Source organism: Guyanagaster necrorhizus (genome assembly GCF_019112545.1).
Source record: "Guyanagaster necrorhizus MCA 3950 unplaced genomic scaffold BT62scaffold_1, whole genome shotgun sequence".
Classification (NCBI taxonomy): domain Eukaryota; kingdom Fungi; phylum Basidiomycota; class Agaricomycetes; order Agaricales; family Physalacriaceae; genus Guyanagaster; species Guyanagaster necrorhizus.
In genome coordinates, this window is record NW_025064880.1 from 1,541,609 (window position 1) to 1,563,766 (window position 22,158).

The 22,158-nt window shown below is 49.0% G+C and overlaps 8 protein-coding genes across 8 annotated transcripts; 4 read left to right on the forward strand and 4 right to left on the reverse strand.

The window, feature by feature from the left end:
* Positions 1-45: 45 nt before the first annotated feature.
* BT62DRAFT_880619 (ribosomal protein S5 domain 2-like protein) lies at positions 46-1,112 on the reverse strand (the record flags this gene model as incomplete). Its single annotated transcript, XM_043182635.1, has 5 exons — positions 46-372; positions 433-570; positions 624-726; positions 779-898; positions 952-1,112. The coding sequence occupies 5 exons, from the start codon at positions 1,110-1,112 to the stop codon at positions 46-48; spliced, it is 849 nt and encodes a 282-aa protein (XP_043046441.1).
* A 77-nt stretch (positions 1,113-1,189) lies between these two features.
* BT62DRAFT_959070 (translation initiation factor eIF2 gamma subunit) lies at positions 1,190-3,060 on the forward strand (the record flags this gene model as incomplete). The annotated part of the gene is made up of 7 exons (XM_043188487.1): positions 1,190-1,460; positions 1,515-1,530; positions 1,582-1,709; positions 1,763-2,138; positions 2,186-2,656; positions 2,712-2,963; positions 3,017-3,060. Exons 1-7 carry the CDS (start codon positions 1,317-1,319, stop codon positions 3,058-3,060), a joined length of 1,431 nt encoding a protein of 476 aa, XP_043046442.1. The 5' UTR covers positions 1,190-1,316.
* Positions 3,061-4,340: 1,280 nt separating this feature from the next.
* BT62DRAFT_915300 (5'/3'-nucleotidase sure) lies at positions 4,341-5,761 on the reverse strand (the record flags this gene model as incomplete). The annotated part of the gene is made up of 9 exons (XM_043183930.1): positions 4,341-4,474; positions 4,530-4,579; positions 4,634-4,725; positions 4,780-4,822; positions 4,875-4,957; positions 4,995-5,105; positions 5,155-5,339; positions 5,392-5,528; positions 5,583-5,761. 9 exons carry the CDS (start codon positions 5,759-5,761, stop codon positions 4,341-4,343), a joined length of 1,014 nt encoding a protein of 337 aa, XP_043046443.1.
* An 804-nt stretch (positions 5,762-6,565) lies between these two features.
* Positions 6,566-10,019, forward strand: BT62DRAFT_925483 (uncharacterized protein). The gene is made up of 13 exons (XM_043184823.1): positions 6,566-6,974; positions 7,086-7,422; positions 7,476-7,637; positions 7,689-7,803; positions 7,854-7,914; positions 7,966-8,266; positions 8,316-8,548; positions 8,600-8,711; positions 8,768-8,896; positions 8,950-9,087; positions 9,137-9,229; positions 9,289-9,348; positions 9,404-10,019. The coding sequence occupies exons 1-13, from the start codon at positions 6,691-6,693 to the stop codon at positions 9,764-9,766; spliced, it is 2,388 nt and encodes a 795-aa protein (XP_043046444.1). The 5' UTR covers positions 6,566-6,690; the 3' UTR covers positions 9,767-10,019.
* BT62DRAFT_925484 (uncharacterized protein) lies at positions 9,670-10,428 on the reverse strand. The gene is made up of 2 exons (XM_043184824.1): positions 10,151-10,428; positions 9,670-10,094 (listed from the first exon to the last, which is right to left on the reverse strand). The coding sequence occupies exon 1, from the start codon at positions 10,414-10,416 to the stop codon at positions 10,153-10,155; it is 264 nt and encodes an 87-aa protein (XP_043046445.1). The 5' UTR covers positions 10,417-10,428; the 3' UTR covers positions 9,670-10,094; positions 10,151-10,152.
* Positions 10,429-11,177: 749 nt separating this feature from the next.
* Positions 11,178-14,302, forward strand: BT62DRAFT_959078 (uncharacterized protein; the record flags this gene model as incomplete). Its single annotated transcript, XM_043188488.1, has 21 exons — positions 11,178-11,216; positions 11,268-11,341; positions 11,455-11,519; positions 11,575-11,600; positions 11,654-11,823; positions 11,876-11,928; positions 11,976-11,992; positions 12,049-12,066; positions 12,120-12,143; positions 12,191-12,354; positions 12,414-12,601; positions 12,655-12,662; positions 12,710-12,769; positions 12,827-12,858; positions 12,913-13,103; positions 13,159-13,369; positions 13,422-13,437; positions 13,489-13,563; positions 13,620-13,816; positions 13,871-13,892; positions 13,947-14,302. 21 exons carry the CDS (start codon positions 11,178-11,180, stop codon positions 14,070-14,072), a joined length of 1,776 nt encoding a protein of 591 aa, XP_043046446.1. The 3' UTR covers positions 14,073-14,302.
* On the reverse strand, positions 14,114-20,499 carry BT62DRAFT_959080 (uncharacterized protein). Its single transcript, XM_043188489.1, has 10 exons — positions 20,158-20,499; positions 19,647-20,090; positions 17,172-19,595; positions 16,036-17,116; positions 15,616-15,977; positions 15,335-15,562; positions 15,208-15,286; positions 14,924-15,157; positions 14,396-14,871; positions 14,114-14,344 (listed from the first exon to the last, which is right to left on the reverse strand). Exons 1-10 carry the CDS (start codon positions 20,320-20,322, stop codon positions 14,327-14,329), a joined length of 5,511 nt encoding a protein of 1,836 aa, XP_043046447.1. The 5' UTR covers positions 20,323-20,499; the 3' UTR covers positions 14,114-14,326.
* An 85-nt stretch (positions 20,500-20,584) lies between these two features.
* On the forward strand, positions 20,585-22,047 carry BT62DRAFT_959083 (uncharacterized protein). Its single transcript, XM_043188490.1, has 3 exons — positions 20,585-20,712; positions 20,762-21,346; positions 21,416-22,047. Exons 1-3 carry the CDS (start codon positions 20,709-20,711, stop codon positions 21,868-21,870), a joined length of 1,044 nt encoding a protein of 347 aa, XP_043046448.1. The 5' UTR covers positions 20,585-20,708; the 3' UTR covers positions 21,871-22,047.
* Positions 22,048-22,158: the final 111 nt, after the last annotated feature.

Here is a 22,158-nt window from a genome sequence, read left to right on the forward strand (position 1 = left end):
ACGGTTGTGAGAATTGAGAAGGCAGATTGTGTGTGCTGCTCACCATCATCTGACTTCAACATGTCGACCCTTCCAGTCTTCCCTAAGACTGTCCTCAACAAGCGCGTCCAGCTCCTTGACCTTGGTCACAGCGATATTGATGACACTCAACACACCATCTGCAACCAAAGGGACACCGCCCATCTTTTGAACAACGCACAACTCTCGCTGTGCGTTCAATGCGACGGACATCAGGCCGGCACTCAATCGCTGTTCTAGAAGTGTGGGATCTAAAACTGGTTGGGTTGTCTCATCGGGAAAGAAGGCAAAGGTGAGGCAGAAGGGCGTGTGATGGATGGCAAGGGGTACTGGAGCCCGCTCTGACGGCGAATGCTGTAAAGACGAAAGTAAGGAGCTGGTGAGGTGAGAGTGTGTGTCTAAGAGAAGACGTACCACGGTAACTTCATCTCCGATGACTTCAACCTCGGGTCGCCGGAAATGCTTGAGAGCGACGATACCCGCTAGACATGCGCAATCGAGCATATTTCCTGCATCTGACAAAAAATGCAAGGTCAATCGAAGGTGCCAGACCTATCAGGAAGAATATGAGGATGAAGATATGACTGATGAAAGAAGCAACTCACTCTCTGGCCAGCCAGAATGCAAAGCGATTCCTTGTCGATGGCATCGCTGCGCCTGAGCACCTTATCCAGCATTCGAGTAATAGTAATCTCTTCCTCTGAAGGTCTGGAAAGGCGTCAGATACGGCCTGAGGTCAATTATAAAGATACGCACCTACCGACCAAGTTCATACTCGCTGGAGGCCATCGGTGATATTTCCGAATGGATGGTGAGAAGCCCTTCAAAAGGCCGCTCAGGCAGAGGTTTGACCATTTTTGCATCAACGTTCGCTATTACTCTACGGCGAGGAAAATATGAACAATGGAAGCAAACGTAGTGCCAGTGGCTCACCGTGTTTTTCCCAGAGCACATTCTACGTAGCCCAGCTCTGAGCCATATGTCAATCTCGGAGATCGTAGTTCAAGAGGCTGGCGGCCATCCAAGCGCAAAGATTGCTTGAGCGCCTCGTAGACAAACTCTTTTTCTGGTATGGACGGGGATGGTGGGCGCATGATGAAGAAACCAAGGTGAGACTAAAACAGGAACTAAAAAGGGCACGTGGAGTTTATTTATTTATTGTTCTTATTTCTACCAATCTCCAAATTGCCGTTCAATTTCTTCGATCCATTTAGTTTGACGCTCAGCCCTCGAGCGACACTCAGATTGCTCTTGTTCCTTCCGTCCATCATCCCCATTACATCCAACAATAATTAACTATGCCAGGCGACGAAACACTGCAAAAACATCAAGAGGACTCTGACTCGGACGTCGAGGATGACGATGTCGCAGATGTGATTCCCAAAATCGATGTTGACCCCTCAAAACTCACGCCATTGTCACCAGAGGTGATATCAAAACAGGTATGGTGAAAATGTCTTTCTCCATGTGGTGCATTTTGACTCATTCTTATGCAGGCTACAATCAACTTGGGTATGCACGATCCTCTTGCTCCAAGCGTGCTATCTGATTGAGGGACCACAGGTACCATTGGTCATGTCGCCCACGGAAAATCGACAGTCGTAAAGGCTATCTCCGGTGTTCAGACTGTCCGGTTCAAGAACGAACTAGTGCGGAATATTACTATCAAGCTTGGCTATGCCAATGCCAAAGTGCGCGACCATATCCGTTCAGTTGATTAAGAAAGGTTGTTCATCGTATATAGATATACAAATGCGAAAACGATGCTTGCCCACGACCCGGATGTTACCGCTCGTACAGATCCGACAAAGAGGACAACCCACCTTGTGAACGACCAGGATGCGGCCATCGGATGAAACTCATCCGGCATGTTTCCTTCGTTGATTGTCCAGGACACGACATTCTCATGGCCACCATGTTGAACGGTGCTGCAGTAATGGACGCCGCTCTGTTGCTGGTCGCGGGTAACGAAACATGCCCTCAACCGCAAACGTCCGAGCATCTTGCAGCGGTTGAAATCATGAAATTAGAGAACATTATTATTCTCCAAAACAAGGTCGATTTGATCAAAGAGACTCAGGCCTTAGAGCATCAAAAGAGCATCGTTGCCTTTGTCAAAGGTGCGGATTCTTTATCATGCTCTATATCTTGCTAATATAGAATCCAGGCACCGTCGCTGAATCGTCACCCATCGTGCCCATATCGGCCCAGTTGAAATACAACATTGATGCTGTCAACGAGTACATCGTGAAGCGTATCCCAATTCCCGTTCGCGATTTTACTTCAGATCCAAGACTCATTGTTATCCGGTCCTTTGACGTGAACAAGCCAGGGTCGGAAGTAGACGATCTCAAAGGCGGTGTTGCTGGAGGGTCAATTCTCACCGGTGTACTTCGTCTCGGTCAAGAAGTAGAGATTCGACCTGGTATTGTGACGAAGGACAACGCAGGGCGTAACAAGTGTCAGCCCATCTTCAGTCGAATTATGTCACTGCACGCGGAGAACAACTTGCTGCAATTCGCTGTTCCGGGCGGGCTCATTGGCGTTGGTACGAGAATAGACCCTACGCTTTGCAGAGCGGATCGTCTTGTCGGGCAGGTCCTGGGTGCGGTTGGGAAGTTGCCCAAGATTTTTACAGGTAAACTTGCCACACGTTACATGGACTCGCACTATCACTGACGGATTTTTCGTAGAGCTTGAAATCAGTCTCTTCTTACTTCGTCGTCTATTGGGTGTCAAGACGGAGGATAAGAAACAAACCAAAGTTAGCAAACTCGTCAAGAGTGAATTACTTTTGATAAACATCGGATCAACCTCTACGGGTGGCAGAGTTCTCAGCGCCAAAGCTGACTTGGCTAAGATCCAATTGACTTCTCCCGCCTGTACGGAAGTAGGTGAGAAAGTCGCACTGTCAAGGAGAATCGAGAAGCATTGGAGACTGGTTGGTAGGTAGTCTTCTGTTAAAACTTTTCTTTCTGTTTCTGAGATATCTCTACAGGTTGGGGAAGTGTACAACGTGGTACAGTTCTGGAGGTAGACTAATACACAATGCTAGACGTGTATGTATATGTAGCGTGTTACACCCTCACCCATCGATTGTACTTGCTTTTTAAACTATCGAACCGATGAGATTGGTTGCCTCATGCTGTTTTCCTATCTTCTGGTCGAACCGGAAGCTTCAATCTGAATTGTTATTTTTCCCTCATGCTTCCTGCATATTTGACGAAGTGTGTGGAACGAGTGGGCATACTAACAGTCGACGAGACCCCAGTATCGATTACTCAACGACCTTCTGTAGGCTGGAGAAGTTAACCTCTTATGTGCGACCATCTTGCAGCCCAAGAAATCCTGTTTCTGCCGTAGCTGCAGTCTCCTTTACATACAAGTCGATGCCATTCCCGTCAGCTCGAATTTCATTAGAACGCCACGCCTGAATAAAGGAGCCTCTAACTTGGTCAAAGCGCTTACCACAGCACTTGGAAGATCATCTTTACTGCGTAAAATCGTTGACATTCTTCGAGAACCCTGATACCTACGGTCTGGAAGGCAGACTTCCTTATAACTATTAATGATTAGTCTAAAGAGCAGCCTGCAGGTAGTTTAGTTTTCCGAAGATGGGTTCGCTGATGGGAGCAACAACCGCAGAAGGGGTACCGCAGTCTACTGAATACACACTCACCATTGTGTTACATTACGCGCCAATGAGTGTTTCGCCTATGACAAGCATGATTCAGAGGTTCAGAGAACAAAACTATTCATACCAGGAATTCCAGGATCTCCATTCAGGCATTTGACACCGTCGGCGACCCTGTACAAGACCTGTGATTCAATTGATGGAAATGCATATGTAGACCATGCACATTAGGGTGAATAAAGGAAAGCTCGTTCTGCCCAGTTTGTTGTTGAGTCAATCAAAAGCTTCAGAGTGATGGCGCCGTCAGTTACGCGCGTGGAGACGAACAGAGGCTCAAAAGAGGCAGATGGCAGCGATAGACGGACATAATGCCAACTCCCAAGTGGAAGGACGCGCAACTTCAAGAGATCAATCCCGGAGGCCAAAGCTGCAAATATAGCTGCCATGGCAGGCAAGAAACCAGTCTCAGTGCCTCAACTGGCTTTCTTTATCCATCAAGCCCGACATCTTTCTCGCAACCAAGAGATTGTTCAGCGCCACAACAAACAAGATTTCAACAACTAAAATGATTATGAGCAAGATCGATTCGTTGTATCCATGATACCACTGCATGTCAGGCAATGGCCTACAAAATTTCAGGCACTAAGTTTGTAAAACAGTGTACATGCTGTGCTTGAAGCGGGTATGCTTAGTCCGATTTCGTTTTCCCAAAGATTGGGGCAAGGTGCTCCTGGATGGGGGCAGCCACCGTAGAAGGGGCATCATAGTCCACTGAGTACACGCTTACCGCGGTCTTGCATTCTGCACTGGTAAGCGTTTCACCTATATAAACTGTGTTCAATGGTTTTTTTCCGGCAAAAGCGGAGATGAATCATACCGGGAAGTTGGGGATTCCCATTTAAGGCGATGTTGAGGCCGTCAGCTACCCTATAGCAAAGATGTTCAATGAAGGCAACGGAGTGTATACTGTAGATCACGTACAAGTCAGTAGATACAGGAAACCCTGTTGTCGGGTCAATCGAAAGACGGTCGATGACAGCACCGCCAGTCATACGCGTCGAAATGAATGGAGGCTACGAAGATGTGAGCAGGAGGAATGGTCATCATGACGATTAGAAACAGCTTACAGCTACACAAGGGTTTCCTGGTCCAAATACAGGCATATTGATCCTGACATACGGTTCATTTGACTGAGAGCGACGAGAAGGAACAATAGACGAACCCAATACCAACACCGAGGGGGAGAAGGCGGGACTTTGTGAAATCGACACTTTGGGCAAGAGCAGCAACAAAGTTGGCTGTCAACTGCATACGGTGATGAGAATGAGTAAACGGAACCCACAAAAGTAAAAGTAACCTGAGCGGCGATGTTAGCCGGATCGTCCTCTGCGCCTGTGTTGGTCGTGAATGAGCGATGAGTACCGTTGCCCGCAGATACAGCTATTGCCGGTATCTAGACATGAATCAGACATGAAACGACCACAAGGGTGAGGTTCGCGTACCCCTCGCTCAACGGACGTGTAGGACGCGCCGATAGTGCCGCTAAGGGTGTACACGAACGGGCCATTGTTGCTGCCCTCGTTTGGACCAGAGACGACAAGGTCAATGGGCTTGTCGCCAAAGCGCATAGGAGCGATGATGTCAATGCCGAACACTGCTGAGGCCGCGGGTGTTCCATTGAAATACCCTGGTATTCTTCAGTGCCATGTATGCGCTGCACGACAGGAAGAAAAGCGTACATAGGTTCTGGTCATTCTCGTCATGACCAAAGTAGGGTGCACCGACAGGTATTGAGCCAAATTCTCCGCCAGGCGGTGTTATGTTGGTGGTGGGAAGGACAAAGGTGCCTCCTCGGCCAGACTGTTGCACGGCGGGCCTTGATACTTGGATGTCAGGTTGCGGTAGGCGGTATCACTGAATAGGTGCTCACGCTACCAAGAGGACGTTATGGCCGTCTGCCTTGAGAGCAGAGTACGTCGCTCTGATGTTTGCCGACGCCCAACTATCATCGTTGGTCAAGAGGATATTCAACGACGAGCTCTTTGAGTCACAGTGCGCAGGGAGCGAGAAGGCGGTGAGCAGGATGGCAGGGAAAAAGATAGCGAGCATGACGGGTACTGGAAACTGAATACATTGGCTCTTATGAAGAGCATACTGTAGCAGATGGAGATCACCGTTCAAGCTGCGAGCCAATGAGCCCGTGCACGTTTGCGTAATCATCGGTAAACAAATCAAAGACCGGTGTCCTCTATGTAAGCAAGATTTGTAGCCTTGTTGCATTTACTTCACTTGGTTATCGACCTTTTTGTCTTCAAATAATAGTGATACGTCTAACCCTGAACGTGTGCTTGCATCCAGGACACCAATACCTTCCTTGCACAACAGCTTTGGATAATTTTTACCTGGTCCCTCGAAACATAGCGTTCTGCAGCTAAACTCCACCGACATGCTGCTGTTTTCCTTGTACGCAGTGCGCAAAGTACTTTTGCTGGCTCTCTCTGAGCAGTTGTATGCTTCATCTTGGTGGTCATCTTCTTCCGTGGTCTCAGACTGCACCTTCATCGTATCTGTGACTTCAAACTGTCCTTGTGGCCTGACTTTCCTTGAGGTAAATGTTATCCTCCTGTTCATCTTGCAGTCTCGCTGATTTTATGTGCAAAAGATTGGCTGTTCCAGCTGGTCTGTTGAGTAAAGTAAAGCACTGTACAATGTGGCAGTTTCCTCTGTACTTGCGGCGCTTAGACGAAAATGGTGGCCTTTCGTCGGATGAGTACCTTTTCTCCCCGCACACCGACACCTGTGGTCTCGTAGAGGTTTCTATACATTGTTACTCTTGTAGTAGAAAAGTGTCGAATGATAAAATGTGGTATGTAACAAGTATGGGACAGGAAAATGACGTTGAGCCACTTGCATCTTGACTATTGACACTCTGGTACTCCACTCGCCCTGCGGTCGTCCGACAAAAAAAATTGGCTGTTCTGTTTTCTCTGTGCGGCCGTGGCCTGTAAAGGCCCTTACTTGTATCTTTGGTACACAAGATGGCATCGACGGCGAGCGTATCAGCATACGTGCTGCCCCCAGGAGTCCCCGTCTGTCAGCCTCCTCACCTCGAGGGAGATGCTTCTCTTGCGACCGAAATTCTGCCAGGACCTCCTCCTCTAGGCCATACTCAGCAACAGCCAACGACCAAGAAGCCATCTACAATGTACTCGTCCCTCTGGCCCAATGATCCTGGCACCACCTACTCTGGCATCGTCCATGGCACCTTGATAGGCCAGGAATCGATGGACATCCTGAAGACTCGTGTCAGGGTGGATAAAAGGTCTGTCTGCTTTCAATTCGCTCTACGACATATGCTGACACTTTTCGTGGTGTTCTAACCCCCCTCCCCCTTCCTTGTCTTCCTTCACCCACCACCTCGTCACCTTGTCAGCGCCGTCACTGGCCGTGCCCAGCGTGCCTCTGCTCGCAACAACAACAATAGCGCTCCAACCGCCGACCCTCCTGACCCTCTTCACGCACAGTCGCCCCCCCATTCGCCGCCATCGGCCCCGGCAGCGGATTGGCCCATGTCCGGAATCGACGACGACGTGCCCGTATTGTCCCGTTCTACTTCATCCCAAAACTTGCAGGAGCTTCCTCCGACGAGCACCAACGGAAGGATGAAGAGAAAGGATAAAGGCAAAGGCAAGGAGATAGAGACGTCTGCTGTCAGAGTCAAAGAGGAGCCCCCGATGATATCTTTGCTCTCGCCCGAACCTGGGCATCTGGTGGGTTTTTTCTCTCCTTTCCTTTACTACTCTGATGCAGTACGGCGCCGAAGATGACCAACCAAGACCACTGCTCCGCCTGTCGCCAGCTGGGCAAACTCGTGTACTGCGACGGCTGTCCCAGGGCCTTTCACCTCTGGTGTCTTGATCCGCCGATAGAAAGCGTCGATGAGGGTGATAGTAGATGGTTTTGTCCGGCATGTAACATCCGCAGGGTAAGCATTTTCAGCACTTTTTTCTACTTTTCATCTTGACCCTAGTCTCAGGATCCTCCCAAAAAACCACCCGCTTCCCTTATATCTCCCCTGATTCATCTGGTCGATACCTCTATACCCTCAGAATTCCAACTTCCTGTCGACGTTCGAACGTTCTTTAAGGACGGTGAGTTAGATCTACGTGTCATTTATTTCAGCAATGTGACCTCCGTCTAGTTGCAACTGGTGACCGGGGGGCTTACGTTGATAGCTCAGAGTTAAAACCACCACGGCTCAAGTGCGTCTTAGTTTGTCGTTCTTGCCTTACGGGTACTGAGGTTGTTTACAGTCGGCATGGCCAATTAGAAGATCGCGATTCTTATCGATTAAAGGACAGGAACGGAGCTCCTGTTCTCTGCCATCGTTGTGGCACCTCTGCTCTTCCTGACAACGTAGCGGCTGCCGCACCGACCGCAAAACGTGCCCGAAGATCTACATCAAAAGGTGCACATTACGAGATGTGGAAACACATTGTATCCTGCGATTATTGTGATTTACATTGGCACCTGGATTGCTTGGATCCTCCTTTATCAACAATGCCACCTTTTACTAAAAAGTGGATGTGCCCTAATCATTCAGAACGAATCCTTGTCAGTACATCCATCCATCATTGCATTGCTACATCTCACACTCATTTAGCCTCCCCGACGTCGAATACCGAAGCAAAATGCGCCTCCCATCGAAATCACCAAACCCAGACAGTTTAACAACGGCAATATAGACGTCATTCCGTCTCAGCTTCCATCAACCGCTATATTACACCCCAAAGTCAGTGTGGACGAAGTCCTGATAAACGGGCGACGATATCGGGTTCCCGAACGTATCATTTTATTGGATTTCTGGAGTAAGGTTAATAAAACTGCCGTCTCGGGGTACGCCATATGCGTAATTGTATCCGAGAATCCGCACTGACGACGTTGCAGAGATGTGGAAGACGGTTCTCGAATGTCGTCGCCGCTGACATCTTTGAGTTCTTTGGACGATCTCGAGGATAGGCCTGGTCCATCTCAAACCGAAGACATAGCATTAGCGCAGGTGAGAAGGTTTCGTCTATTAGTGGATTCACATAGGGTCTCATACTTCTTTCTAAGATGCTTTGCGACTTCCGGCTGGGAACTTCAGGAAGTGATGCGCAGCCCTCAGCCTCGACTAATCTGAAGCGCACAGAGATTGCCAGGAAGAGTGCACCTAGGAATGTTGGTAGACCTCGGCTCATAAAGGTAAGGCAGTGACATGTCAGAAAGTCTTCTATCAGAGATTCAAAAGTGGACAGAAAATCCCAAGAAACGCGAATGGAGGTGCAAGCGCGTCAGGACCTACTGCTAAGCGGAAAAAGTCCACCCCTGTCATTACGGACCCGAGTGCGCGAGAGTTACGGTCTACAAGGACCAAAAACGGAGCTCCGTCAAAGGTATTGTCGTCGATATGATCATAGAGCACGTATTTATATGCATTTGCAGAGTTCTAGTCGACTGCCCGAAGATGTTAATCCAGTGGACCCACTGCCAGATCCTATTGCCCCGCCGAAAGCTACGAAGACCGTTCGTGTGAAGGTACCGGCTCCATCGTTTCTCCAAACCTCCCCACCTGACATTTTCTGTCACCCCACCAGGTGGAAGACACTGATGGTGGCTTGTCCGCATTGAGTAGAACGAACGGATCTACTGTTAAGGTAATGCTCATGGTTCGACTTCTTTTTTTTTCTTGATTGTTAACGTGAGACCCAGACCACGCGCACGAGAGCCATACGGCGACCGCCCGCCAAAGACGAAGACGTCGTTGATAAACCTAAGCGAGGTAGGAAGCGGCAGAGAGCGGATGAGGATGGTGATGATGATGGAGATCCTACTTACCATGGACCTAAAGGGAAGGCAGTCGGCAAATCAGCCTCAGCCTCAGCCCCAAAGAGCCGAAGAAAGTCAGCCCGTACACCTTCACATCCCGGGCCAGTTTCTGCTCCCCAGTCTGCTCTTACTAGCACCGCCACCACTCCAGGGACGTCTTCGCTAAAAATTCGACTCCCTCGGCTGAACACGCTGAATCCTCCCTCTGCTGGAGCCCATAACGAAGACACGTCTACCCGTGTGTAGGACGTTTCCGGTTGGGACTTGCTTCCGTTGCATAACGTCATCTCTTTGCTGATACTCATGATTATTTATTGCCTAATCATTGCAAGATTCATTGACATCCGCTCTTTTATCCTGCTTTCTGCGAACGCCTCACGTTCATGATCACTCGCGATTACCATCATAGACGTAGTTGACACAATATCTTGCCTGCCAGTGAATCAGTATAATGTTCATTCCCTGTGTGTAATCAAAAGGATAGAGTGCGTAGTGCAAGGATGACGCCGGACTGATGCTCAGCACAAAAATAACCATTGTCCTGTCGGTGCATCGGATGGTTTGGTAAGAGCTTCTGATTCTTGAATCAGCACGCCAATATTCTATACGATCGTGTAACGGAAAGCGTACCTCTACCGCTCTTTCAAGAGATTCTTCAATTGTGTCCTCACCCCAGACTGAACATCTTTCAATGCCAGCTTTGTTATTGGTGGCTCTATGCGAATATTACTGGGCCAATTATCGCCGGCTTTTGCTTTTCGCTCGAGGAGAATGTCGATGAGGGCAGGCGGCTTGACTTCCGGGGGTCGCTCGGCGGATGAGGGAACGAACCTCTGCGTGAGCTCGACGGACGACCGAGGAACAAGACGAATCAATCTTGCAGTTGACGGCCGCATATACTTGGGTAGCTTTATAGAGTCGCAAGGACTGAGATTGCGTAGTCACGGTATGAAAAGGAAAGCTGCTCACCGAAATTCAGAGCGAAGGAATGTTGCGTGATGTGACACATTGTGACGTCGCAACTTTTATCTCCATCTTCTTTATCTTATCTCTCCCCTTATCTTCTTCACATCAACTGTATATATGTGGTATGTGCTCCTACACCTTAATACAGCCATAGCTTTCGACCGTACTATAGGTACCAATATGCCTTTTGATACCAGCGGATGGGTTTCTTTCCGTCGCCCAAAAGGTACAGCGATCCCTCCTCGAAGCTAGGACATCCAACTTTATTGAGGGCTACCTGTCCGTTGCTGGGCATCATATGCTGCGCGCTGCAAACGAAGACAAGAAGTTCTTCTCTTTGGTCCCGATTCGAAGATACTATCGGCGAACTCTAATTTGTCGTAAGCTATTTTCTGTTTCAAGATGGAACATTGATGGGATGACCTGTGCCAGCTTCAACTGGCGTTATTCCTGATGAAACAGGTACGGAGCTGTCACTGGGGGTTCCGGAGGATATGTATGATATGGTGATGAAGACCTTAAGAGTCGGATTTTGTGCATTTTGATTTTCCGCATAATATAAGCTCGTAATAGTAGTAATCGCAAGCATGTCGTTCATGTGACCGGGAGTAGTAATTGCAGTTACGTCGAGACCTTTACGTTACATAACACATCTTGTGTACGAACCACGACATCCTAGCATTTATCAGAGATGGATCATCTTGTTAAGGAATGGCTGCGAATAGACAGGGTATCTCGTTTACTTTGTGTACTGAAGAAAGATGGCTGGATTTCTACCCAGAACGAAGCTACTAGAAGCGAGATCCAGGAGTTATGGGAGGCGGGCAACGAGGAAGAATTGGAGAAAAGGATGAGGTAGGTAACGGGCACGCGCTCATTAATCCGCGCTGACCATCGCTCCAGGAAACGAATAGAGTTTGGAACAGCAGGCACGTATTAGAATCCTCAAGAATCGTTAGACATGCCAGCTTACCATTTATTACTTACAAAGGTCTACGAGGAAGAATGGAGGCCGGGTGGTCCCGTATGAATGGTAAGATGGTCCCTCCTACGCGGCTCTCAATTCACAAAATCAAGATATATTTTAGACCTTATTATCATTCAAGCCTCGCAAGTGCGTTTCGTTCATGACCCATTCATGCTCCTCGTACTACAAATCTGTCTAAGGGACTGTGCCAATACGTCCTTTCTCATGTCAAAGACGCCGTTTCTCGGGGTGTTGTTATAGGGCATGACCACCGTCACAATTCAGAACATTGGGCCCAGTTGACGGCAGCTACTTTCCTAACCAGCAATGTTAAAGTTTACCTTCACCGAGGCTTGGTTCACACCCCGATGTAAGGCTACTTATTTATTCCACTAGGAGTGCTTATAGCGGTTTCGCCACAGGGTGCCCTTCAGTGTTAAGAAGTTGAACGCTGCTTGTGGTGTCATGATCACTGGTACGCACTTTTCGTTGATCTAGTACATTGACTCATAAAATTTCTAGCCAGCCATAATCCAAAGGTTCAGTGACATCATTCTGTCTACCTCAAGAATGGCTCAATATCTGAACTGAACAGCAAGATAATGGATACAAGGTCCCTGATTAGCCATTCTTGGACGAAACCACTTTTGATGATCCTCATTATAGGTATACTGGGAGAATGCAGTACAGGTTCGTTCTAACGCGTCATTTCCTACGATAATTCAAATGAAGGGTAGATTATCGCTCCTCACGATGCCGGAATATCCGAATCCATCAAGGCCAACCTCGAACCTAAGACGTGGGATGTTGCGAACATCACTTCTTCTAACCTCTGCCTTGACAGAACGGCCCAGATGAAAGATGCTTATTTTGAAAGTCTGGCTCCTCAGAGAATGTCACTGTCAGTATCTTCTGTATCTTTACAACGTGAGGCGATTGATAAAGAGCTCTCATTCCCAGTTCTGCAGGCTCTGCGGGCACCGCATTTTGCGTGCGTTTTGTGAACACTTCGATGCATGGGGTCAGTGAACCATTTGTGTCGAGCGCATTTAAATTATTTGGCCTTGTTCCGCCGACCCATGTGCCAGAGCAACAAGTTCCGGATCCCGATTTTCCTACCGTGACATTCCCGAATCCTGAAGAGAAAGGTGAGCATGCGCATCTTGTACGGTGATGATACTCATATCTCGTAATCGTTTAGGAGCATTGGTGATTTTTCCTACTGTCCGTTGTACTTCGCTTCTGATGCCTTTTAGGATCTGGCGATGAAAACGGCCGCCAAGAACAATATCAACTATGTTTTAGCTCAAGATCCCGTAAGCTTACCGTCGTCATCTCCCTAAGGTTGAAAACGTTTACTGGACATTCGTCAGGATTCTGACCGCTTTGCTGCAGCTGAGCGACAGTAAGAATCTTAACTTGCGCATACCTGAATATGCTGACTACACACGGTATTCAGACCAACGGGAGAATGGATTGCCTTTACGGGAGATCAACTGGGGGTGCTTTTCGCTGCTTGCATACTGGAAAGGTACCGCCGTAGCGGAAAACCCCTTGACAAGCTAGCGATGGTCGCGTCAACTGTAAGCTCTAAGATGGTCGAAGCCATGGCCAATGTCGAAGGGTTTAAATTTGTGGAATGCCTCACTGGTGAGTTGTGACTATGAGAAAAGTAGCGAACTTTTCAGTCTTACAGATATATGAGGTTTCAAATACATCGGCAATGTGGCGTTGAATCTGGAACGGCAAGGCTATGAAGTGCCTTTCGGTTATGAGGAGGCTATCGGATACATGTTTGGCCCCGACATCAGGGACAAGGATGGAGTTGCAGCAACACTGGTGTTTGCTCAGCTGGTAGAGTCCCTTGTCGCTCGCCAAAAAACGGTCAACCAGTATCTGAATAATCTGTACAAGAAGTAAAGTTTTCTACCCGCTCTCTACTTATTTCCGGGATCTAATCTTTTGCAGATACGGGCATTTTGTGGTACGAATAGTATACATCTCGAAAGCCACGGTAAACCTGAATTTATTCCAGACTAGTAATAGCTATTTTATTTGCAGCGATAGCCCCACAATCGACTCTATATTTGCACGCCTGCGTAATTTTACCGTACGTTTTTGTATTATTGATTGAGAATAGCCGATTCACTTCATGCTAATAAACAGGAAAGCATTTCCGAGTCGTTCAACTATCCTACGGAAATAGCAGGCATGTCTGTAACAAGGGTAGTCGATTTGACCACTGGATACGATAGCGCAAATCCTCCGAAGTTTAAGCCGTCGCTTCCGATCTCTTCTGGACACATGGTACAGTTCAGGGCAGAGGACAAAGAGAAAGGTGTCAAGATCGCGTTGACCATTCGGTATATGCATCGATATTCTTGGATCTTTATAGACAGACGCTAACATATACATAGGACGAGTGGAACCGAACCCAAGGTATGCTCCTCAAACGGCATTTCTCATGAGTAATGACATCCTTTATTCCAACAGATCAAGTACTATTTGGAAGGAAATGGGTATGATCGTGAAATATTGGTATCCACCTTGAGACAGGTAGTCGATGAGTTGGGCGACAAGTGGTTGGAAGCCAAGAACCACAACCTAGGCCGCCCTTGAAAGTTTCGAACAAGTCGGTTGTTCACACTTAATCTGTGAATCATGCAATAAAGTGTCGTGAAGAAAATGATGCCCAGATTATAGATTGCAAGAACAGTGCGACGATTATGCAGAACATGATAACAAACGGAGTAGATGAGAATACGGCAACACAAGGGTATGAAGGTAAAGCCAGCTTAGTGGTTAGTATGATTTTATCTAAGAAAGCGTAGTAATAATCTCCACATCGTGAACAGAAAGAAAACAATAAGCAGTTATTTAGCAGTAGCGGTCTTAGAATAACGGGTTAGCAAGGAAATGAAGAAATGATCCGATCAACTTACAGCATATCCATTGAGGGTACGGCTCGAATGATAAGTTGAAAGACTCTGTGGCTGAGAGGCTCGATACGACCTTGAAGTGCCGAGCGTCGAGGCATGGGAAGAGTTACTCGGGGTGGGCGGTGCGGCATTGCTGCCAGTAGCTCGTGACGATCGTGCAGTGAGAGGTGTCGGCGCGCTAATGAGAGACTTCTTGGGTGTTTCTGTTGTGTCCTTTCGACGGCTGCTGAGACTGGGTGTAGACAGTGTGCTCTTCGAAGTCGATGTTAGCACTTTAGTCCGTCGACCTCCGGTAACGAAAGGATGTCGTAGAGCTGAAGCTGGTTTAATACGGCGCTCGGGGTCCCAAACAAGGCATTTAGAGATAAAGTCGACGAAATCGTCATCATTGCACCGTAGCACTTGAGCCAGAGTTTTTGATCCCGGTCTACGGCGGCGTCCTTTGGAATTAGTAACCAGCCGAGGCGCACCACTTGGGTCTACTGGTCATCAGGTTAATGAGCACAGGTATCGAAAGGGCGATCAACTAACCAAAGAAAAGCTTTTTACGAGAGCTCTTGTTGACAAAATCTTTATCCGGGGTGCCGAGTACTTCCATGATACAAGATAATTGTTCTTGTTCATTCTCGCCAGGAAAAATAGGGAACCCCGTATAAAGTTCCGCGAGAATGCACCCCAGACTCCACATATCGATAGCCATGTGATAGTTCATGCCAAGAATCACCTCTGGTGACCGATAGAACCGGCTTTGAATGTACGTATAGACTGAGAAGCGATTTAGATAGTTTGCTACGGGCACAAAAAAGGATGCTTACTTTTCTCAGTTTCAAAACAGCTGCTTCCAAAGTCAATTACTTTGATACCACTCTTGGCAGGATGGCGCAGTAGGACATTCTAGCATTCATCAGTCGACCGCTAATAAGGTACACAACAAAAGCGCACCTCCGGCTTCAAGTCACAATGGACAATGCGATGATGTCGCATGAGTGACAAAGACATTAGCATTTGACTCGTAAAACGTCGAATCAATGCTGTAGTGAAACCCACAAAACCATTTGCCTTGATCAGCTCGTAAAGATTTATACTCAGAAGTTCCATCGCAATACACAGATGGTTGCGGAAATAGAAGTGCTCAGTCATTTTAATGACATGATGTTTCTCGTCCTCGTCCTGTTTCACAAGGATGAGTTTCTCTGACATTAACAATCACAAAGAAGACAAACCCATTTACGAAGGTTGTCCAAAATCTTGATCTCGACCAGTGCCTGGTGGTGAAATCGTTTCTTGTTGCGAATGATCTTGATTGCTACCGACTCGCCAGAACAATGATCGCGGCAATGAAGCACCTGTCCAAAAGAGCCTTTTCCCAATGTGTCGATAACTTCATACCGATATGCCAAATGATCATGATTGATGACTTGATAGTCGCCCCGCTCGTCATCATAACCATAATTATTAGAAGAATTGTCAGGAGATGCCATTTTCTTTTTACTTCGTGCGCCGATACAGTACACGGAAGGGAAATCCAGGATCTCTTTGCGCTCATAATCAGAGAGATATTGGCTTTGAGACCCTTTAATAATGGCTAAAGTCAAATATGCTCTAGTCAAAACGCGAGTAACTGAACGCATAAAGATACGCACATAAAGGGGAAGAAGGTTTTCCTGGAGGTAGAGGTTCCGGAAAACGAAGCAGTTCGTCCAATTCTTCTTGCGTCGCACCATTCGCGATCTTCTTCGCTTGCTGGCGCTTGATGTAATGCATCATTTCCTCGTCCCCGAGAAGCTCTTCCTCATCAACAGAACTGGGCGCGGGAGAGGGTGTAGATAACGACTGCCGACTTGACGATGCAGATGCTATGGCCTGGTGTATGTTGTGCGTGCTCGTGCTATTCGAGGATCGGGCAGTGGGCAACGATATCTTCGGACTGAGAAGTTTGAGGCCTTTAGAGGGCGAGAGCGCAGAGAACCGGTGATGGTGGTGAGACACTGGTGGCGCATCTGTTGCAGCTGCAGAAGTTGAGAGGGATGCCACAGATGAGGTAGACGATTTCCGAAGTCCAGTAAATGATATTGAGTCACGATTACTCTTGCGCGGGAGGACACCTGAAGTCGATGACGCATTTCCAGATGCTTGACGAGGCACGCGAGACGTTGTCAGCGTAGAAGGGGATGATCTTATACCTTTTGTCGTTGAACCGGTTCCTGTCCTAGCTCCCGATGTGCTATCCATTACGCCAAATTCGTTCAGCTCCGTTGGGGAGGGGTTAACTGAGGTGGGAATCGCATTGACCGTCATGCTTGTCCGTCGGTTAGATAACGTCAACGAGCCTTTCAAAGGTGGAGACGGAGCTGCTGACGTTCGGCTGGATATGCGAGGGATCTTCGTCGGTGTCTCCTTGGGATGTCCCAATATCGAGTTCGTCAATGGAGATGGAGCAGGCTCTTTCAGATCCTTCGACACGTTCCCCACGGAAGGCGACCCTGCAATAGTAGGTAACTGATTTCGGCTGCGAAGCGACGCATCAGACTGTTTCTGCATAGAGCTCATAGTTTGGGCAGTCGCTCGGGATGATGTTCCACGAGCTGGGGTCGACGTTGACGACGAGTTAGAAGCCTTCAATCGTGCAACGCGCTGTGCTGTTGCTGGCTCTAGCGCTGACATTTGCATCGGAGGCAAATTTACGGGCGACTTTGGTTTCCGGGGATCCGTAGAGGAAACTGTCTAGTAGCAGCCACAAGGTCATCACGGAATCTAACGATTGAAAAATTTCACGTACCTTGCCCCGCTTCCTACCCATGAGCACTGAGATCCTGCTCTCACTCCTTTCCTTGTCTTCCTTCTTCTTCTCTAAGCGCGCCTTCTCTGAATCTTTCCGAGGAGAATCTTTTACGGACTCTCTCGAATCACTGTGAAGACTCTTCCTTGAACTTGACCCTTTCAGTAATGAAGGAAGACCTAAACTCAACATGGACGACTTCTTATGGGCAGAGGTTGACGGAGGGTTGTAATCGAAACCAGGAGAAGTACTCCGTTTGCTAGTCAACATTATAGCGGAATTGCCTGGGAGCGTCGGAGAAGACGATGTCACGATACTCGATGGGGGCAACTGCATTGACTGAGACGATGACCTACGGAAGAAGGGGATAGAAGAAGGCGTGAGTCGCTTAGATTGACCGCGGCGAACAGAAGACGAAGGGCTTAATGGCGCCTGCGGTGCGGCCAATGCAAATGTATGGCTCGTGCTTGCGCTAGAATCTGTGCCCGACCGGCTTGCGACAGCGCCCCGTTCGGGAGTTTTGGACGGGGGGGCTGGTGCTGGTGTACGAACAGATCCTATAGACGACAAGGAGGCGAGCGATGAGACGGAAGCCATCGCATCCGGTTGCGTAGGGGACCAAGGGACGCTGGGAGGTACAGAGTGCGATAACGCCTGATCTTTAGAAGTGGATCTGCGTATCTGTTGACCGAAGGTGACAGCTCGAGGACTAAGCGGGAAAGCGCTAGATCTATGGCTCGAGGAAGAAGGCGATCCCGACATGAGGTTCAGTGCATTAGAGAAACTCCATTTCTTGGATGGTGTCTTGTGAACAACTGGGGTCGATTCAGGAGCCGAGTTCATGCTACTGCTCGTATATCCTGATGAATTGTGCTGGCTCTGCCGTCGGGCCGAGGACACTTCTAATGAAGGATTCACGCTAGGTATCTCAAGGCGATCGCTGCCGGAGTGCTCATGGCTGATCCGTTTGTCTTCGTCTTCCGCAATAGCTGGAGACGGCAAGGTTGCTCCCGCAGCTGTTGAAGGTGGTGACCTGTAAGCAGACAATAAGTCTTTCGGCAAAGGTGGCACCGGAGGAACATCGGCATCATCTTGAGTATCACCATTTACGGCTAGTGACGCTACACGATCCTTGAGCGAAGTGGCGTCACTCGAATGTACGCTGGAAATGTCACTGCCTGCACTGTTTCTACGCGCCTTGCGCAAAGAAGCGGCTGAAACAGATGTTGCACTAGTGGCTGCAGACATCTGAGCGGAATCTCGTGAGCTGGTTGTTGGAGTGCTCCCGTACGTGGTCGACGAAGCAGAACCACGCTTGGGTGTGAAACTGGATCGGGCACTCCCAGTACCGTTCTTTTTAGGCGTCTTCTCTACGAGGTGGGGATAAGGAGGTTGCTGCTCGTCACTGCTGATGGCACTTCCAATGGGTTCGACGTCAAGAAGGGAATCTTCCGGAGCATGTAAGCCAAGGCCCAAAAGTTGACGCTGAGCGAGGTCTCTTTCTCTCGCAGTGCTCGCTGTACGGTTAGGTTTGCCTTCCCCAACACCTTCCCTTTGGTTGCCAATCTTGGCCGGAGTCCCAGGCCGGCTTCCAGGCCGACTGAGACTAAGGGGACGACCAAGGCTACCAACACTTGCCCTTGTCCGAGCACTACGCCCAGATAGACCATCCAGCTTCCGTAACGCCTCGGCCGTAGCCTCATCGTCCATACCCGACCATCCTTCCTGCGTTCCCCGAAGTAACGAGTGAGCGACGTTAGCGGAATTATGCGATAGGTGTGGCTCTCGAGTTGGATTCAGAGGTGGCGTATGTAGGCCATTACTGCTCGCATGTCGAAGAAATTGCTGGATCGACGAAGAAGACGGCGAAGGTGGCAGATGAGAGAAATCAGTAGTATGGACGCGGCGAGGATGCACATCAGTATAGCTTGAGGATGATGAACTAGCAGAAGCTTGTCGTGTATGTTTCTCTTTCGCAGGAGGAGCAGTCTTGACGTTGCTGCTGGTGGAGAGACTAATGCTTTCTCTTTTTCTGATCTTTGATTCTCGTGTCGAAGTCGAAATGCTCCCCGAGTTGAGACTGCGATGGCGACGAGTAGACGGTTTCTCCTCCTTGGCCTTTGACCCAACATGCTTCGACACAAGAGAGCCTGTCTGATCCAATTCAAACTCATCTGAACTACGCTTCTTTGCTCTACGGACTGGATGAGAAAATGCGCTGGGAGGGGAACTAGACTCAGAGAGGGATAACTCGGGCACTTGGGGTGACAGCTCTTCAGCGAAACTGGCGCCAAACGTAGGCTTTGGAAGCTTCGGAGCGGGTCCGGCTGCTTTCCGAGGGTACAAGATCTCTTCTCCTCCACTCTCCTCAGTTATTGAGGGTCGTGCCCGGAGAGGATGAGAAACTGGCGCCATATTGACAACCTGTTTGGATATGAGGAAACGCAGGGAAAGGGAAAGACAGTGATAACGCACATCTTCTTTTTCGGAAGACTCGCCATCTACGGCCTCAATGGTCCATGGGCTGTCCGGTACATCATCTTCTGTAGCATCCGCTGCATCAACGACCTGGTAGGGCTCATTTTCCAAGAGTGCTTCTGGAATGGAAATCTTTTCCTCGCTGCCACTGTTGCTGCGCGTCCATCGAGGAGTAGCGAGCTCTCCTACGCCAACCAAACCTCGCCTATCAATGTTCGCAGGATCCCTTGCAGGGGTGACGGGCTCTGTGATAGGTCTACTCTCGGGGGTGGCCCTCAGAGACGGTGCAGTTGGTAAAGGAGGAGGATAAGGCGAATCCGAGCCAGATTGAAGACCAAAATAATAAGGGTCCAGAGAGGAAGTCGTGGAAGTGGAACGAGACGCGGGGTAATCCGAATCCATCGGTGGCAACTCCTGCGCAGGGGATACAAGCACACTGGGCTAGAATAGATGTCAGGGTAGAACCCAATGAAAGATGATAAAAAAAAGGAGAAAGAAAGATACGAACCTGGACCGTGCGAGATGAATCGGCAAGAAACCCATCGTCGCGTTCATCACGATTGTCAAGGTCACTGGATAGTGGACTGGATCCAGTGTTTATCTCTAGTGTCGGAGGGCGCTCCCTTCTCTTGAAGCTGGTATTTGGAGCCACCGGGGATGGTGATGTCGACATGTAGGAAGGACAAAAGAGAAAGAAATAGAGAGAAGAAGAAAAAGGAAGGACGACGAGGCAATGCTGACCGCTGGCCACGAGAGAGCAGCCCCGGCTGCTCGACGCTGAGAACGACGGTGACGGTCGGAGGTTGCTGTGGGAGTCCGTGCGCTCGTCGTCGTTCACCGCATGTCCTGGGTTTGTCCTTGCTTGTCTATACCCTCAGAGACTGGGGGTTGAGGTAAAAATATATTGATTTTGGTATTTCTTTCTTTTGTATAACATCTTAGTGGATGTTTTAGAAATTATGGAAAGAGTATGTTGGAGGACGTGAAGCGAATACCAGAGCTGTCACGTCAGTAAAGTGGAAAGCAGCGGTGGGTGGGTTGGAAGTGCTTGTATGCGGTATGAGTATGTGATATTTTTTTTGTGTCTGGACCTCGTGTACTGACGGTATTAGGGCAGGTTGAGGATGGAACAGGGAGAGGCAATATGCCGGTGAGGGACGTACAACACGAAGGGATTCATGGTATACTGCTTGTTATGGGCAGGTACGTCCCTGTCATGTGGCTTACCCAACGGTTGGGCCGGCGAACAACCATTACCACCCTTTACTCATTACTTCCATTATACTTCCATTATATCGCCTTGCTCTGCCCTTGCTTCCCTTCAGCGCGTCAAGGCGCAGTTGGTTTCAATTCCATGTCCTCAAATGACCCCGACCCGGACGATATCCTTGATTCTCCCTCGACAACAGATTCCCTTTCTCCGCCTATAACGATACATCCTCTGGCCTATCCACCCATGTCTCTGCACATGTATCCGTATCCACAAGGCCTGGTTCCTACTCAGCCTCTCCGCTTGAAGCGTCGTCAGGTCAAGAACGCATGCACCAATTGTCAGAAGGCCTGCAAAAAGTGCGACGACGCCAGGCCCTGTCTTCGCTGTGTCAAGTATGGCGTCTCTGAGGAGTGTGTCGACTCGCAACGCAAGGAGCGAAGGAAGGGGATTAAGCGAGGCCCCTACAAGAAGCGCGATGGAAAAGGTATGTACCGCTCTCTTGCAGCCGCTTTCCTCGTCGCAAGTGATGACAATTGACCTGGAGATCGCGCAGGCAATGCCTCTGACCAGGTCGACGACCCTCAAGGCTTGCCTATCAATGGAGTTCCGGCCCAACCCTCCGGTTCTCCCCCTACTGCTCCCTACATGGGGCCTGTAGGTTATCCTCCGGGTTACTATGGTCAATATCCGCCGCCGCCTCTCGGAAAGCCTGGAGAGGCGGCTTCTTTCTACCCTCAGTTTTTCATCACCTCTGTCCCACCACCTCCTCCGTCTTTGCAGCATACCCAGGAGGGCGATGCACAGGCTTATCCCCCTCAATCTCCCCCCCAGTTTTATCCAACCACCTTCCTTGCTCCGTATGCCCAACCATATCCATCATACGTCGTAGCCAGGCCGGATTCTCAGGTTCAGATGCCCGCGGCGCCTTATACATATCCGTCGCCAGTGTATGGGAAGCAGCCGGTTGAAATGGGTATCGCCGGTGATCACAACGGAGTCGACAAGTAGTTCTGTGGATGCGGTTCTTTTTTTGCTGTTCTTGAACGTGTTTTGTATTTATCTCTACATACACTCCTTGCTCGCTATCTTTGCTTAATATTTGATGCTTCCCTCCTTGTACATTCTAGCTACACCTGTATACATGCTTCCAAAATGAATAATCAGTAGTCGTGTTCTCTTTCATTGAATAGCCCCATCGTGATCCTGATACGCTTCATGGAGCGTGAAAATTTCCGTGTCGGTCACGTACTCTTCACGAAATGCGTTCACACGTACACCCCTCGACGTGTATTTGCG